The sequence below is a fragment of the Jaculus jaculus genome, chromosome 17 (assembly GCF_020740685.1).
Source record: "Jaculus jaculus isolate mJacJac1 chromosome 17, mJacJac1.mat.Y.cur, whole genome shotgun sequence".
Taxonomy (NCBI): domain Eukaryota; kingdom Metazoa; phylum Chordata; class Mammalia; order Rodentia; family Dipodidae; genus Jaculus; species Jaculus jaculus.
Genome location: NC_059118.1, coordinates 5,503,811 through 5,521,637, shown reverse-complemented (window position 1 = coordinate 5,521,637; position 17,827 = coordinate 5,503,811). Strand labels below are relative to the sequence as shown.

The window sequence follows — 17,827 nt, the reverse complement described above, 5'->3', positions numbered from 1 at the left end:
TTGTTTGGTATAGGTTCCCTTTTTGAATCATGTATACTCTGGCTCAGTCGGTAAAGTGCATGTTGTGAACATGTGAGGGCCTGAGTTCGTATCCCAAGCACCCATGTAAAAGACAGGAGTGGCAGTGTGTGTGTAAACTTAATGCCAGGGACGCAGAGGCAGGAGGATTTCTGGGTCTTGCTGGCTAACTGATCTAGCTGAATTGGTGAGCTCTTGGTAAATAAGATGGAGAACGATTGGGGAAGACATCTGACATCAACCTCTAGCCTCCACATGCATGCACTCACACAGGCATCTACATGCATAAACACATGTACCCACATGTACACACATCACACAAATATACATGTGCCAAAAATATAAAATGAAAAGGAGGGCCAAAGAGATGGATTAATCACTTGCCATGCAGTGTGAGAACCTGAGTTCCAATGCCCAGAACCCCTGCAAAGCCCGACGCCATAGCTGTGACATCTGTAATCCCAGCACGCCTGAGGTAAGAGGGAGGTAGAAACAGGAGACCCGCCTGGAAGGTCGCAGGTTGGCTAGCCTAGTGAGCTCCAACAGCGAGGAGACCCGACTTCAAGCAAGGCAGAAGGTGAGAGCTGACCCCGGGACTTGTCCTCTGGCCTCCACACACGCATCATGGCACACGTGGACCCACACTCACACATACTTACACGTACCAGAAAAAGAAAAAAAGAAAGTAGCACAGCCTCCTATCCTGTCCCGCTTCTATGTGCTCTGCATGTTCCTGAGGACCTGGGGGTGGGAATGACCAGCTCAGCGGAGGTGATCTCAGGGCCCCTGATGCCCAGGGAATTTGCTCTGGCATTCAGGCTCCCATGCGGGCAGTGGTGGGTTTGCAGTAAGTAGATGATCACCAGGCTGACCGCCACCAATGAGGAGTTGGTCTGGTTCAGTAGTTAAAAAGTGCGGTTGCAGGGCAGCATAGACCCAGGTGAACATCCCAGCTCGGCCACCTTGCTACCTGGGTAAGCTTGGATAAGTGATGCCCTCTTTCCATGCCTCACTTTCTTTCATCTGTGCAATGGGTGTAACAGCTATTGCTTGTGCATTTCTTTGGCAGATAGTAACTCATCAATAAATAGTAGTGGTTAAGAAGAACAGAAATACTGGGTCTCTAAGATTCCGCTTGGCTTTGAGTGTTCCTGATTGTCTTAAATAGGAGAGAAAAGTAACAAACTGTGAGGTCAGGATCCAGCTCAGGCCTTGCAAAATCTAGCAAGGAAGGAGAGAGCAAAGAGAGAAAGAAGGTTGAGGCTCGGGACTTTGTCCTCATATGCTGTCATGGAAACTTCTGGAGAGCCCAGAGCAAGCACTGGCCTCTCCCTGACAGGCAGCAGGATGGGTGGGAATGTGAGAGGCTTGTCTAGTGCCACAGGACTGCAAATGTGGAGCTCAAAGGACCTCCGCTGGGCATCCTCCGCTGGGCATCCTCCGTAGGCGACATAGTGTGGTGTGGGGGAGGGGCTGAGGTCCCCTGCCTTAGCTGGCTCTTCCTGTCTATGCAACCTTGGGCAGGACAGGCGACTTCTCTGAGCCTCAGTGCACTCTTGTGATCCGAGGATGATGACAGTCTCCGGGTGGTGTATGACTGGGAGTGAGTGACAGTCATAAAGCACAGGACTCATCACAGGAATCAACGCACGCCTTTCTCTCTTTCTCCCCTCCCTTCCTTCCCTCCCTCCTTCCTGCCTTCTTCCCTCCCTCCCTCCCTCCCTCCCTCCCTCCCTCCCTCCCTCCCTTCTTTCCTCCCTCCCTTCCTTCCTTCCTTCCTTCCTTCCTTCCTTCCTTCCTTCCTTCCTTCCTTCTCTTTTTGTCTCCCTTCTTTCCCTCTTTCCTTTCCTTCCCTCTCCCTTCCTTACTTCCCTCTCTTTCTCTTTCCCTCCCAACCTTCCTCCCTCCCTTCATCCCTCCCCTACTTTCCTTCCTTCCTTCCTTCCTTCCTTCCTTCCTTCCTTCCTTCCTTCCTTTCTTTCTTTCTTTCTTTCTTTCTTTCTTTCTTTCTTTCTTTCTTTCTTTCGTTCTTTCTCCCCCTTCCTTCTTTCCTTCTTTTTCATATGTATGTATGTGTGTGGTGTACATGAAGGTGTGTATGTTTTTGGTGTCTGTGTGTGTGTGTGTGTGTGTGTGTGTGTGCGTGCGCGCGCATGTTGTGGAAGCCAGAGTTCAACACGGGAATCTCAGTCACTCTCCATCTTATTCTTTGAGACAGGATCTGTCACTGAACCCCGAGTTTACTGCACTGTCTAGACTAGCTCACCAGTGAGCCCCAGTGAGCCCCAGGGATCCTCTGTCTCTGCTTCCTTAGCGCTGGGACTATAGGCGTGCACCACCCCATCCAGCATTATGTGGGGGCATGGGATTTGAACCCAGGTTCTAAAGCTTGCAGAGCAAATGCCTTAGCCTAGAGCTACTGTCCCGTCCTCGCTGCTCCTTCCTCTTTTTGGAGCTTGCTCAATCTTCCGCTCAGTTTGGCCCCTCTGGTCTTGACTCACTGTCCACACATCTGCACTGCCGCTCTATGCTCAGCTGGGGAGACCAGCATGGCACCCAGTGAAGGCATGCAACCACCCACCTCTCCCGCCATGACGGCTCAGGCAGTGCGGCCAGCGTGTGTGTGTTGGGGGGGGGCGCTACTCACAATGTTGCCAATCTGGAGCATGGCTTCGAAGGCGTCCGTCATGTGGTGGTGCTCCATGGCCATGAACACAGTATTCACCACGATGCACAAGGTGATGGTGAGCTCCGCAAAGGGGTCTGTCACCAGCTCAAAGAGAAGCGTCTTGAGCTTCACCCACTTGGGACAGCACTCCCAGATCAGATACTTCTGAGCCAATCTGATCAGGCAAGGTGGGCATCTGAATTCAGAGTCCTCGAGTTCTGCATTAGAGGTGTGTGTGGACAATGACAGCTGTCAGTCAAGGGTCGCCTTGGATTTCCCATCCTGTGGTCATGCCCTAGATCCTTCCTTATCAATATATACCAACATCTTACTTCAGCCGTATCTCCCTTGCATGGAAAACACTTTACCCACCAAGCCATCTTTTCCTAACCCCTTTCTGTCCTCCTCTTTGGTTTTTCACCCCATCCAAATTCAAATAGTTCCTGGTACTTAACTCGCTCTGCCTCTCCCAACATGTATAAGCCAGGTGTCTATTTGACCCCCAGGACATTGGGACTTCCTGTTTTTTTTCTCTCCTACCCATGGCTGCTATTTCTGAGTCGGTTCTGGTCTGTCTTCCTTTCCTGCCTTGAGATGTTGAAGAGATTGAGGATTCTCTTCTCTGCTTCTTCCATTCCCCCTCTGGGGATTCTTATTGAACCCTATGGCCCTACAAAGCCATTTCTTTTTTCATATTTTTTAATGAGAGACAGAGAGACAGAGAGAGAGAATTTACATGCTAGGGTGTCTAGCCACCACAATCAAATTCTGGCTTTCTCTTTCTTTTCTAGACTCACTTTTCTTTTAATTTATTTTTGTTTATTTTTATTTATTTGTGAGCAACAGACAGACAGAGAGAGAAAAAGGCAGAGAGAGAAAGAGAATGGGCACACCAGGGCCTCCAGCCACTGCAAACGAACTCCAGATGCATGCACCCCCTTGTGCATCTGGCTTATGTGGGTACTGGGGAATAGAGCCTTGAACCAGGGTCCTTAGGCTTCATAGCCAAGCCCTCTCTCCAGCCTTCACTTTTCTTTTAAAACTTCGGTATGTTTGCACTTTATTTTGGGTAAGGAATAAGATATTGATGCAGGTGGAGAGATGGCTTAGCGGTTACAAGGTACTTGCCTGCAAAGCTAAAGGACCCAGGTTTGATTCCCCAGGACCACATAAGCCAGAGGCACAAGGTGGCTGCATGTATCTAGAGTTCATTTGTAGTGGCTTGAGGCCATTCTCTCTCTCTCTTTCTCTCTTTTTGCCTCTTTCCTTTTCTTCCTCTCAAATAAATTAAATTACATATTTCAAAAAAATGTATTGATGCAGTTCATTTCCCCCCCAATCTTCCATTATTTACATTAGCACTAGTTGTTGGATAATCTGACTTCTGCAAGAAGTAAAAATGGCATTTTCAGATCCTGTTATCCCCACATATGTTGGTACATTTTTCATGTACATGTGTTCATTGTTCTTCCATAGATGTGATGATTTAAGTTGGCTACTGTGCGGTTTTAATTGCTCACTATGGATTTCTTTTGTGCGTGTGTGTGAGCGCACGTGCACATGTGTGTATATCATATCATAGAGAGGCCAAAGGACAATGCAGACACTGTTACACATGTGCCATCTACCTTTTTCAAAAAAATTAACCTTATTTTTCTCGGCACATGTGTATGAATGAAGACAAGTGCCAGATGCTTACTCCACTTTTGTGCACATTGCACATGAGTGGCTTGAAAATTGAACCCAAGATGGCAGGTTTGGTAAGAAAGTGCCTTTAACCACTGAGCGATCTTTTCATCCTTCACTTTTTATTTTATTTTATTTTTTTAAAGATAGCATCTCTCACTGGCCCGGAACTTGCCGAGAAGGCTAGACAAACTGGCCAGCGAGCCCAAGCGACCTGCTCGCCTTCATCTCCCCCAAGCTCAGATTCCAAGCATGCTCAACCATTCCTGAGTTTTTAAATTATTTTTGTTTGTTTACTTATTCATGTGAGAGAGAGAGAGAGAGAGAGAGAGAGAGAGAGAGAGAGAGAGAGAGAGAGAGAGAGAGAGGGAGGGAGGGAGGGAGGGAATGAGAATGAGAATGCTAGGGCCTCTTGCCTCTGCAAATGAACTGCAGACATGTGCACCACTTTGTGCATTTGAACTCCTTGCTTCTTTCACATGGATTCTGAGAGTTGAACTCAGATCCTCATGCTTGCAAGGCAAGCACTTTATCCATTGATCCATCTCCCCAGCTCTCATTTCTGTGGATTTTTGAAACTACAGATGTCAAAACTGGTCAAGCATCCCTACTTGGAACAAAAGTGGCAGTTCCCTGGACCTATTTTAACATTAAAAAGAAGCACAGGAAGCAGTGTTGAGTGAAGGTGGGTGCAGACTTTGCCATCTTGTAGGAGGCAGCCTGTCTGTGGTGCATGATGGGAAGGGGCTCAGCTTTGTAAACCATATTAGCAAGGCTGATCTTGACTGACCAGAAATCCATGCTTACTAGCTTTGATCACAGTTGTGTCTCTTTCCCACAACAGTCATCAGAAACTTTCTTCCTGTTATGCAAATATCCTTCCCTGAAATAACAGCCAAGGTCCCTGTGATAGTTTGAATGCATGTCTTCCATAGACTAGGGGGTTTTATTAAAGCTTTAAAAAATATGTTATAGAGCCCGGCGTGGTGGCGCACACCTTTAATCCCAGCACTCGGGAGGCAGAGGTAGGAGGATTGCCATGAGTTCAAGGTCACCCTGAGATGACAGAGTTAATTCCAGGTCAGTCTGGACCAGAGTGAGACACTACCTTGAAAAACCAAAAAAAAAAAGAAAAAAATATGTTATATATTTATTTATTTTAAAGAGTGACAGAGAAAGCTGGAGGGAGGGAGGGAGGGAGGAAGGGAGGGAGAGAGAGACAGAGAGAGAGAGAGAATGAGAATGGGCATGCCAGGGCCTCTAGCCACTGCAAATGAATTCCAGATGCATATGTAACCTTGTATATCTGGCTTATGTGGGTAGTGGGGGATTAAACCTGAGTCCTTAGGCTTCACAGGTAAGAGCCTTAACCATTAAGCCATATCTCCATCCCCTTATTAAAACTTCTAACTTGAAGGAGGTGTCACTGGGGGCAGATCCTGGGGTCCAGTCCAAAGGTGTATTTGGAAGCAGACCTGATTTCTATCCCAGAGGTATATGGAAAAATCTGAGTTCTGGCAGGGTCCCTGCTGCTTGCTGCCCATTCATTCTGGCTGATTTTGGTGTTTGCTGGCTGGTTGCTTCTCTCTGCTTGGATGTATGGAAGCATCTTCCTCTGCCACTGATGGAACCTCCCCCTAGATCTGTAAGTTTGAAATAAACACTTCCACCCCACAACTGTGCCTGATTTGGATGTTCGTCCCAGCAATGTGAAGCTGTCTACTATAGCCCCCACTTGGCAGTCTCTCCTGCCACATCAGTACTCTGCTAAATATTCCTCTTTGTCCTTAACTTTCCACCTTTCCTATTCTTCCAGATCTTCCCATGTAAATGTTCTCACAAAAACTCAAATCCCCAAACACAAAATCCAAAAGGTCCTCCTTTAGCTGTCTCTCCTCTGCTGTGTACCCTCAATTTCTTTTTGCATCACAGATAAACTTCTTGAAGTTGTGCAAGCACTACCTCCATCTCTTCACCTCCAGCTGAGTCTCCGCACCCTTTTGGTATGCCCTCTGCTCTGCTCTGACAGCCTCTTCTGTGCAGATCACTGATGAGATCGTGTGACGGAAGCCCTACTACATCACATCAGACCTTTCCAAAGCATTGCCTCTACTGATACTGTTTTTCTTTTATTCTCCCTGAAGGACTGCAGGCCCTTGGCTCTCCATTGTCTTCTTTTGAGTCCTCTCCTACTTTTACATCTTCTTTTTCAGTCTTCTATTGTGGTTGTCTGAATGAAAAATGTCCCCCATAGCCTCATGTATTTGTGCTGAAGCCTCCTACTCAATCCTTAGCTGGTGGAGCCTTTGGGAGGTGGAGCCTTGCTGGAGGAGGTGTGTGACTGGTGGGGCCTTTGGGAGGCAGAGCCTTGCTGGAGGAGGTGGGTGACTGGTGGGGCCTTTGGGAGGTGGAGCCTTGCTGGAGGAGGTGTGTCACTGCTGGGACCTTTGGGAGGTGGAGCCTTGCTGGAGGAGGTATGTCCCTGAGCATGGACCTTGAGGTTTATTAGTTCAGCCCATTGGGTGGTCAGAGCCAGGTCCTTCTTGCTGATACCTTCTAGCTGATGTGACCAGATGTGTTGCCTGCCTCTGCTCTGCCATCCTTTCCCTGCTACGATGAACCTTCTCCCTTAAAACTGTAAGCCTCAAATAAACCATTTCCTCCCATGAGCTGCTTCTAGCTGGGTGTTTTGTTTCAGAAATGAGGAGGTGACTGCTACACCTTTGTTGGACCCATCTCTTATGCTCAATCATTCAACAATATGGTTTGTTAGAACTCTGTCCCAGCCTCCTTCTCTTCTTAAAGGATCCCATGCATTGACACCTTCTCCCCTTGCATCTTTTTCAAAGTTACCATCCATCTTCAAATTGTTATCAAATATGCATCTCTAAGTCCCTCTAGTTGTCTCACTTCTAGAACAATTTATCATGGAGTCAGCTTCCTGATGGACATTCCTGCTCGGATGATCCCAGCGCACCTGACGTCCAACATGTCCCAGACCCAACTCCTGCACATCCCCTCATCACTCTGTGAAGCTCCCTGTTTCCTCTGCTTGCTTCATGAGTCATCATGCCAGCACCCCTTCAGCTGTTTGCACAGAACCATTGGCATCATTGGTCCCTGAATTTTATACTATTAAAGATCTCTGTCATCCTTCCAATGTCTATCATCCTGCTGCCCCACCCACAAGCCTAAGCACTTCCATCTCTCTCCTGATTTCCTCCTAGCTGGTTTCCCTGCCAACAGCCGTCCTCTCTTAGTTCCATTCTCCACAAGTATTCCGAGAAACCCTTGTAAGAGTTCAATGTAGCTTCCCTACCCCCAGTACTTTAATGGCACCTCCCTTCTCTTAAGATGAAGTTCAGTATCCATAATATGATCCAGGAGGATCTGGCCCCTCACTGTATTTGAGCATTGTCTCTTCTTACTGCTATTGTTCCAGCTACCCTGATCCTTCTCATTCCTGCCTCAGGGATTCTCTGCCATCAATGCTTCCTTCCCACTGGCAAAACTTACCCGGCTCCCCATAGCCTCCCACACCTTTCCTTCAAGACACTCAGCACCCGACTAATAACCTGTGCTATGTCCTCTCTCCTGCTCTGTGTGAGGACAGCCGTTCTCACTGCTGCTATCCTGCTCTGCTCTTATGCTTTGGAAAATAAACAGACAAATCTCAGCTTGTATGCCAAGCATGAGCGGCTTGCAGGCCTTGAGTTTAGTCAACTGTCGAGCTCTTATTGACTTGGGCCAAACCTTTTTAGGTACAATGACTCCCAAAGAGATGGCTCTGTAGATCCTATCATGACTCTGATAACATAAAACCGTCTTCATAGGCCCTACAATGGGTGTGACATCCAGCTAGAGAAGCCTGTATGCCCCATGCTCAGAGCACTCACGTGACCAAAGTCACCCATGCTCAGGTTTTCTTTCTTTCTCTCTCTCTTCCTTCCTTACTTTCTTCCTTCTTCCCTTGCTCTTTCCTTCCTTCCATTTTCTTCCTTTCTTCTTGTTTTCTTTCTTTCCTTTCCTTTTCTTTCTACTTCTCCCCACTTTCCTTCCCTTCCTTCTTTTATCCCTCCCTCCCTTCCTTCCTTCTCTTTCATTGTTGAAGGTGTGTGTGTGTGTGTTGTGAATACATAAGTATATTATGTTCTTATGTGTTTGGTGCATGCGTGGAGGTCAGAAGTGACATTGGACAGCCTCCTCAATTGCTGTACCTTATTTATTTATTTTTGAGGTAGTTTCTCACAGAACCTAAGGCTCACTGATTTGGCTACTTGAGCTAGCCAGTGAGCACTAGGGATCTGCCTGGCTCCACCTCCCCAGTGCTGGGATTTCAGGTGCATGTCACCCTGCCTGGCATTTTACATGAGTGCTTGGGACCCAAACTCAAGAATTCACACTTGCATAGCTTCACAAACTGAGCTATCTTCCCAGGCCCAGATCTGTGTTCTCAACTCCCAACCCCAGTTTCTTCTTCATGCTAAGATTGTATATGGTCTTACTTAAACTGAGATGTATTTGGGGTGGACAATTTATTCACTCCTAGCTTTCTTTTGAAGATAGGATCTTGTTATGTAGAGCTGGCTCTTCTAGAAATCACTATGTAGACCAGCTTGTCTTCAAACTTCTGCTTCAGCCTCTTGAGTATACCACCATGCCTGGCTCCCATCTTAATGCCTGAGTAACACACTCCCCAGGTTCTCATAAGCTGACTCCTTTGCTTCATTAGATTTCTGGTCTTCTTAGAGAAACTGGCCTTCCACAACTAACTGGTCTAAAATATCAACACCCTACTCTAAATCGCCTTTCCTACCTTATTTCTTCTCCTCTCTCTTATCATTACTTGAATATCTTTTGTGTTGATCAACCACATTTCCTCTCCTCCAAGGAGCAGAGCCCATGAGAACAGGTGTATATTTTGCTCACCACTGAATCCCCAGCACCTGGAATAATGCCAGATGTATAACAGATGCTCAACATATGTTTGTATAAACCAAGTTTGAAAAAGTTCTGAGGAGGCTTGGAAGATGGCTCAGCAGCTAAGAGTCTTCCTGCAGAGGGAGTGGGCAGATTGTAGGAGCCACAGAGGAGGTAGAAATATTCTCAGACACAGCCCACCCCCCGCAAGACCCAACAGTGAACACCAATAACCCTATTAAGGAGAGCCTTCAGGGCAAGTGGAATGGGGAAGACGGTGGTATATAAGACTAAAACTTCTGTTAAAAAATGAAAATTTAAAGTAAGAAAGTGTGCTTTCTGTGCAAGCATGAGGGCTCATGGGAGCTTCAGACCACAGAAGGTTGATTCCCAGCACCCATGTCAATAGCTGGGCATGGTCATATGTCTGTAACTGTTCCTGTGGAGAGCAGAGACTGGAGAGTCACTGGGGCTCACAGAAAACAGCAAATTCTGGAATGATCTCAAGGAAACAAGCAGGACAGCCATGGAGGGGGCAGTTACCTCATGTTCTCTTCTGGCCTCTGCATAAATGCTCACAGGGTGCATGCTTCTGCACATACAGGTGCATATGCCACACACACACACACACACACACACACCACACCACACCACACCACTCACACAGGCCAAACACATTACTATGCACATGTAAAAAAAAAAGTTCTGAGGAATAATTTTTTTTTTGTAAATCAGGAAATTTGCATTTAACATTAGCATTGACATTGATGACCCATAGCAAAAACAAAACATTCCAGAATCCCACCTGGCCCACAAAACTTGCAGGAAATGTGATGACATTCTATATAGTCATGAAAAATTCTAGGAAGATACACACTATCATAATGGAGAGTAATGATTAAATAATTATCAATGAGGGCTGGAGAGGTGGCTTAGCAGTTAAGGTGCTTGCCTGCAAAGCCAAAGGACCCAGGTTCGACTCCCCAGGACCCACATAAACCAGATGCACAAGGAGGCACATGCATTTGGAGTTCGTTGGGCCCTGGCATGCCCATTCTCTGTCTCTACCTGCATATTTCTGTATCTCTCTCTCAAATAAATAAATAAAAATAAATAATTATCAATGAGACAAAATAATTTAAGATTGTCTGGATCACTATACAGTGTTGAGCAGATTTCTTGAGACACAAACTCAGGTATGCAAGAAACACAATTGAAGAGGGTCTGTGCCAACATATTTGAAACCGATTTATACTTCAGTCCCCTAACCTGGGGGCTTTGCTTAGATGAATTCGATGTCTAATCTATTTCAGCACCTCAGGTCATGCTTGAGTTTTGGGAGCTCATGTTTGGTGGAGTGTTGAGCTGCTGAGCACATTTTATTTGAGTTGTAGCTCCCACATTCATTCTGGGAGAGAGAGATTCCCTAGGGGTGGTTCCCCTCCAGAGTTCCTCTTTGAAGCCACATGTGGGGCACAAGCCTAGAACCCCAGCACTGGGGAGGTGGTTAAGGATGAGGAGTTCAAGGTCATTCTGGGTTACTGCAGCAGTCACCTTCCCACTGCTGGGACAAAGCACCTGACCAGAAGCAGCTTATAAAAGGAAAGGGTTTATTTCTAGATTACAGTTTCAAGGAGAAGCTTCACGACAGAGGGGAAAGCATGACGGGGGGAGCTAGGAGTCACATCCCCACATCATCAGGGAGGAAGGAGAGAGCGAGCAAGCTAGAGAGAGAGAGAGAGCTGAGTGCTGCACATGGGGCTGGACAAGAACACCCCAAGGCTTACCCCCTCCCCAGTGAAACACTTCCTCCAGCAAAGCTCCTCCTCCTAAACCAACCACTAGGGAATAACTATGCAAATGCATGAGGCCATGGGGGACATTCTACACTCCACTTTCAAACCACTGCAGCTATACTGCAGGTTCAAGGCTCGCCTCCTGAGACCCTATCTCAAACAACCAACTGAACAAATGAACCCCAGCAGAACAGAGCACCTGTTTGGCTCATAGGCATCTCCTTCTATATCCTTAACTGAGAGTAGAGTCCGGCTACAGTTATTCCCAGTCTTTTTGGATGCAAAGGGCAGTCTCTGAGGCAGTCTCAGACCTTCTCTACTGAGTATTGGAGTAACTGGATATGAAAAAAGCAAGTCTCCTTAACCCCGAAGCAAAATAAAGGCTGGGCTAGATGGGATGGGCCAGCCTCCATGCTCAGGGTGAGGGGCATGCAGAGTGCTCTATGGGGAAATGTGTGCCTAGGCAGAAACCCCCTCCCTTGTCTACCTCTTGGCTAGAAGGTAGACACATCCCCGTCCCAGGTGGCTGAGTGGGCTTGCTCTTGATTGGCAGAACCCCAAGTTGACAAGGGTTTAGTGAAATAGACTGGTTAATTTACTTAAATTGTCTTCCCATGCTTAGCATAACAGGAGCTTGAGACAGAAATGAAATTACAATTGTGAAAGCTATAGCCATGAAATATGTGAGGACTATTTTTCCCAAGCTGGAAAATTCAAGACTGTGAAATTCCCTGCATACCTGACAGACGTGACCTGACCTCCTCTGATGCCTTCCAGATCACTTTTAAAATCCAGTTTGTGACTAGTAGATGCTAATTTGAACAAGAGATGAACCAGGACACTCAATTCAATGGATACTTTTGTTTTTCAAAAAATTACACACATAAAAAACACACTGGGGGCTGTGGAGTTGGCTTGGTGATGCAACGCTTGCTGAGCTTGGATCCCTAGGCTTCATCTAAAAGCTGGAAGCCATGGCAGCCTGCTGTAATCGCAGCGCGCTGACAGCAAGATGGGAGGCAGAGCAGGAGGATTTCCCAGAACTTCCGAAGCTCCCAGCCCAGCCAGTCTGGCGAGCGCAGTAGAGAATGAGGTGGAAGGTGAGGACTGACACTCGAAAGCTGTCCCTTGACCTCCGCGTCCATACTGTCCACCCACACGCTCACATGCGCACGTGGTGACACTCCCTTGTAATCTCAGCTCTGTGAAGGCAGAGACAAGTGGATCCCTGGGACTTGCTGGTCAGCTTCTCTAGCCTAATAAGAATTCCAGGCCAATGAGATACCATGTCTCAAAAAAAAAAAAAAAAATCAGAGGGTCTTGGGAACTGCTCAGCAGTTATTTAAACATGAGAGCCTCTTGGGGTAGGGTTTGCCAAGTTCAACTCCCTGGGACCCATGGACAAGCCACACACATCTATAACCGCAGTCTGTAGGAGAGGGGGTGGGGAGTCTGGAGAATGGCTGGAGCTCATTGACTGACAGCAGCTTTGGGTTGAGGGAGAAATTTTATCTCAAGGAAATACATGAGAGATTAGAGGACACTTGAGGGCTGGAGAGATAGCTCGTAGTCAAAGGCACTTGCTTGCTAAGCCTGATGGCCCAGGTTCTATTTTCCAATACCCCTGTGAAGCCAGATACACAAAGTAGCACATGTATCTGGAGTTTGCTTACAGCGACAAAAGGCACTGGTGTGCCCATATCACTCTATCTGCCTATGTCTCTCAAACAAATAAATAAAAATATTTGGGGCTGGTGAGATGGCTTTGTGATTAAGACACTTGCCTGTGAAGCCTAAGGACCCAGGTTCAATTACCCAGCACTCATGTAAGCCTGATGCACAAGGTGGCACATGCTTCTGGAGTTCATTTGCAGTGGCTAGAGGCCATTTTCTCTCTCTCTCTCTCTGTCTCCCTCTCAAATAAATAAGTAAAATATTTTAAAATATATGTTTATAAAGAGAGGACACTCAACATGCTTATTTGGCTTCAGCATGCATGGGAGGCCACAATATACACATGGATACCACCCCCCCCCCCGCACACACAGAGGACAGAATATTTGAGAAACAACACCCAAGACTGTCCTCTGGCTTCCACATGCATTTACACACATGTACATGCATGACACACATACATATGAACATGCACATAGACAGACACGTGCATGAAAACAAACCTACTGGCAAAGGATGCTGGGGCTTAAGGCATAAGAAGGGGGAGTACTCAGGACCTCAGGACACGGAGATGAGTCCAATGGCACAGGTCACACTCACTGGAGCGGAGAACTGATGTCCCCATGGCAGCACTTACCCTCGATGACGGAAGTCATGATACTGACAACACTCATGGCCCTTTGGACTCGGAAAGGTTCGTTCAAGTATTCTGCTGACAAGAAGTTCTTCTTCTGTCCTGCATCGAATGCCTGTGGGGATGCAAAGAGCTTGAGGAAACACCCACAACTGAAGTTTTCAGCAGCAAAGACAGGTCATCTGGCCTGTTACTAAGCTGCTGCCTCCATGAAACCATGGGCCTGTGCTATAAGACTTGGAGAACTAGAGCTGGTGCTTGAACCTGGGTAAGAGCTCAGGCATGAGAACCAGTGCTCAAGATGGAACCAGAGCCCAGGCTTGAGGGTACCAGGCTGACCTGGGCTCACTTGAGACTCTGCAAACTCCTCTAGGACATAACCTGGGCACCACAAGGGTGAGGATGAGGATGACGGAGCTATCTCAGGGTTGCTGAGGTTCCTAGTAAAGGAGGAAGGGCATGATGGTTAATCTTGCTTTCCATCCAATGGGCTTGTGTCAGACTAAATGAAAAAGAGAAAGAATGTCAAATGCTAGAGAGAATGCTGTCTCTCTCTGCTTCCTTACAGCTGTGAAGTGACCAGCTGCCTCACATTCCTACCACCATGCCTTCCCACCATGACGGACTGTACCCTCAAACTGTGATCCAAAATAAACCCTTAAGCTGCTTCTGTCAGGTGTTTTCCACAGCAGTGAGAAGAGAAATGAATACAGACTTGCAGAAGCACTGGGCCAGGCAGTCTTCAGGAGACAACCTCTGGACAGAGCATGTGACCTTCACACAAGGAGCTTCCAGACCAGTCTCCCAACAGGCCCATTTCCTCCCCAGCACGTGACCCAGTTCCAATTCCACATAGCCTCTTTCTTTCTGACAGGAACATTTGTGGGTTTTGATGGTCTGGCTGGCAGATGTCTATGGTAACTGAATGTTTGTGTGTTCCTAGCCCCCAATTCATATGTTGAAATTCCAAACCTCATCAGGTAGGACCTTCAGGAAGTGATTAAGGCCATGAAGAATCCCCATACATGGATTAATGATAGTATAAGAGACTCAAAAAGGGGACTGGAGAGATGGCTTAGCGGTTAAGCGCTTGCCTGTGAAGCCTAAGGACCCCGGTTCGAGGCTCGGTTCCCCAGGTCCCACGTTAGCCAGATGCACAAGGGGGCGCACACGTCTGGAGTTCATTTGCAGAGGCTGGAAGCCCTGGCGCGCCCATTCTCTCTCTCTCTCTCTCTATCTGTCTCTTTCTCTCTCTGTCTGTTGCTCTCAAATAAATAAATAAAAATAAACAAAAAAAAAATTAAAAAAAAAAGGGACTGAGGATATGGCTTAAAGGCTAAAGTTCTTACCACATAAGCACGAGTTTGGATCTCTAGCATCCATGTAAAATGGTAGGGGTAGTATTGCATGCCTGTAACCCCAGACATAGAGGTAGGGACAGGTAATCTCTGGGGCTCACTGCCTAGCTAGTCTAGCCAATCTGTGAGCTCTAAATTCAGTGAGAGCTGCCTCAAAGAATAAATTGGAGAGTGACTGAAGTAGACCTCTGACATTGACCTGCTGGCCTCCATACATGTGCACGTTTATTTTCACACACATACGAACACACACACACACACACACACACACACACACACACACACACACACAAAGACTCCAGGAGAGCTCCCTCACTTCTCCCATCATGTGAGGACATGGTACAAAAGTGACCTCTGTGAGTAGGGAGGAGGGTCCTCACTGGACATCAAATCTGCAGATGCCTTGATCATGGATTTTTCAATCTTTAGAACTGTGAGAAATGAACTTCTGTTGCTTATTAATGTATGATGTTCTGTTATAGAAGCTGGAACAGGCAAGCACATTGTCTATAACAATCTTTATGGCCCTTCTCTCTTTGGGTCTTCACTGGAAGTTCTGTATGGTTCTGTGCCAGGCCCGTGACTATAGTCACATGCATACTCTTGACTTGGGGAGTCCAAGGCTCACTGCAACCATGCAAGGTCCAAATTCGATGAGCATGCACTGATCAATTGTCATAGCTGTGGCATTCAATGAGCATGCACTGATCAATTGTCATGGCTGGGGCTGGTGGTCCTACAATAAATAATAGACACAAGGTTTAGAAAGTTCCTACCCAGTGAAGACTCAGTAAGTGGTGATATTGGTTGCTGTATAGTATCAGTCATCAGATGTATATAAATATAAGTACTTTATTATTTCATTAATTAGAAACATTTTACAAGAAGAGATAGGGAAGCTTGCAGTATTAGGGAATACACTCCAGGTGAGTCCATTGGTAACTGACACAGCTGGGACTAACACCCAAGTCCTTGCAACGTGGAAGGTGCACAGAGTAATCCCTCATTAGCCTAGTAGTTTAATTAGAAAGACTCAAGTGAGAACACCAAGGAATGTGGCTGTTTCTGGAACAGATAGCAGAGGGTGAGGGGCTGTTCTGGGGGTGGGGGCATAAGACACCAATGGAGACATTTTTGGGAGTGTTAGGACATCTCCTAGAGAGGCCAGCAGGATGCACCAAACTTTAGGACTCTGGGTTGACAATTATCTGTTTGCCCTGAAGACCTGCTGTCTCTCCACTTCTCTAACCTGCTCTGGATCCACAGAGAGCAACCTGAACAATGTCCTCCCCCCCGGCTCTAGTCATGCTTGGTTAATGGAAGGTACAAACAGGTCATTAGGAAAGAGGAAACAAGCTGGCTATTTTTCCTTGTTTTTCTGGCATGCAGAAGCTGTGGTTCTCTACATAGGATCACAGGCTACATTCGGCAACCCTGACATGCAGCTATACCTCGTGTGTGTTTGTGTGTGTGTGTGTGTGTGTGTACATGTGTGCATGTGTGCATGTGCATGCAGAGGCCAGAGAACAATCTTGTTTGCTGTTCCTCTGGCACTGTCCGCTTTATTGTTTTTGAGACAGTGTCTCATTGGCCTGGAACTTACCAAGTAAGCTACACTGGCTGGCCAATGAGCTACAGGGATCCTCCTGTCTGCCTCCCTAGTGCTGGGATTATAGACTTGTACCACCATGCCTGGCTCTTTTGAAACTTTATTTTCTATTTTATTTTGTGTGTGTAGGATGTTGTCTGTGTGTTTGCACATTATATATGTACAGATGCACATGCCTCACATGCAAACATGTAGAGGCCAGAGAAGGATGTAGCATGTCCTCCTCCATCACTCCTTTGTTTCATTTCTTTGAGACAGGATATCTCACTAAACCTGGTACCTGCACCATTTTTTGGTTATATTCACTGACCAGGGAACCCCATCAAATATTTATGTTTCTATCCATCTCAGTGCTTGGATTACAGGCACGTGTAGCCATACTTAACTTTAAAAAACATTTATTTATTAGCAAATTATATTCTTTTATTTCCTCTCGCCCGCTTTCATTTCCCTGGGGTCTGCCTCAGTGGGGTTGTTAGATTTATTGTGGGGTCATGAAGGCCTTAGTCAGTCCCAATGGGATAGTGAGGGGACTGTGCCTCAAAATATTCCCACCCACTCTGTGGCTCTTACAGTCTTTCTGCCTCTCTTCTGCAACATCCCCTGAGCCATGGCAGGCCTGTTGGCAGTCTGATTTGGTGCTGAGTTCTTCATAGCCTCTGGATTTCTGCTTTGATAGGTTTGACTTGATCACCATGTCTGCCACCCTCATCCTGGAGCTGGTTGTCAGGCTAGCAGTAAGAGCAGCACTCATGATGCCACTTCCACTGCAAGTTCTCTTTGGCCCTGCATGGCCAACATTTTAGCTGGGGATTGAACTCAAGTCCTAGTATTTGCAAGGAAAGTACCTTACTGAGCCACTGCCCAGGCCTCCTGCAGCCTTTGACAGGTTCTGATTCTTATCTGCACTCTCTCACTCAGCTTGGGTATGTCATAGCTTCCCATTGTCACTGGTCTCCAGACCCCTCGACATCCCTTAGTTACTACATTCCAAGCTACATTTGTGTGGGTACCTTACTACACTCCTTCCCCTTTTCCTTTGGAGTGGACCATCTGTTTCTTTCTGGGACACTGAGTCACTTGGTATGCAATTATATTGTGCCAATGCAATTCTCTCAGTGCCCCCAAAATCAGTAGAACCAGTCAACAATCTCTTTTAAAGCCTCTTTGTCAATTTTTCTGTATCCCTGGACAGCCAGAGACGGCATATAGAGCCATGAGAAGAATCATCACTGATACTGGAGGGAGAGCTCACATTAAATTGCAGCTCTCAACTCAATGAGGAGTCCCTGGTTTACTGTTACAGGCTGTACTTATTATCTTAAACAGTAAGGGCCCATTGTCCCTGACTCTTAATTTGTGCATTTTGATGAATTATTTGTCCTATGAGTAAAGCAGCTAGGGTGGTTGTACTTCCATAATGATCTGTCCTGAGCACTTCCTGCATTTTTTTTTCTGGGGGAG

The 17,827-nt window shown here is 46.7% G+C and overlaps 1 protein-coding gene across 2 annotated transcripts in view; it reads right to left on the bottom strand.

The window, feature by feature from the left end:
• Positions 1 to 17,827, bottom strand: part of Scn10a (sodium voltage-gated channel alpha subunit 10) — a 121,075-nt gene that overhangs the window by 52,271 nt on the left and 50,977 nt on the right. For both annotated transcript variants that reach the window (XM_004662102.2, XM_004662101.2), the window contains exons 12-13: positions 13,400 to 13,511; positions 2,666 to 2,904 (exon numbers count right to left, since the gene is read on the bottom strand). In XM_004662102.2, the coding sequence (XP_004662159.2) occupies positions 2,666 to 2,904; positions 13,400 to 13,511 (351 nt within the window). The remainder of the gene's footprint in view (positions 1 to 2,665; positions 2,905 to 13,399; positions 13,512 to 17,827) is intronic.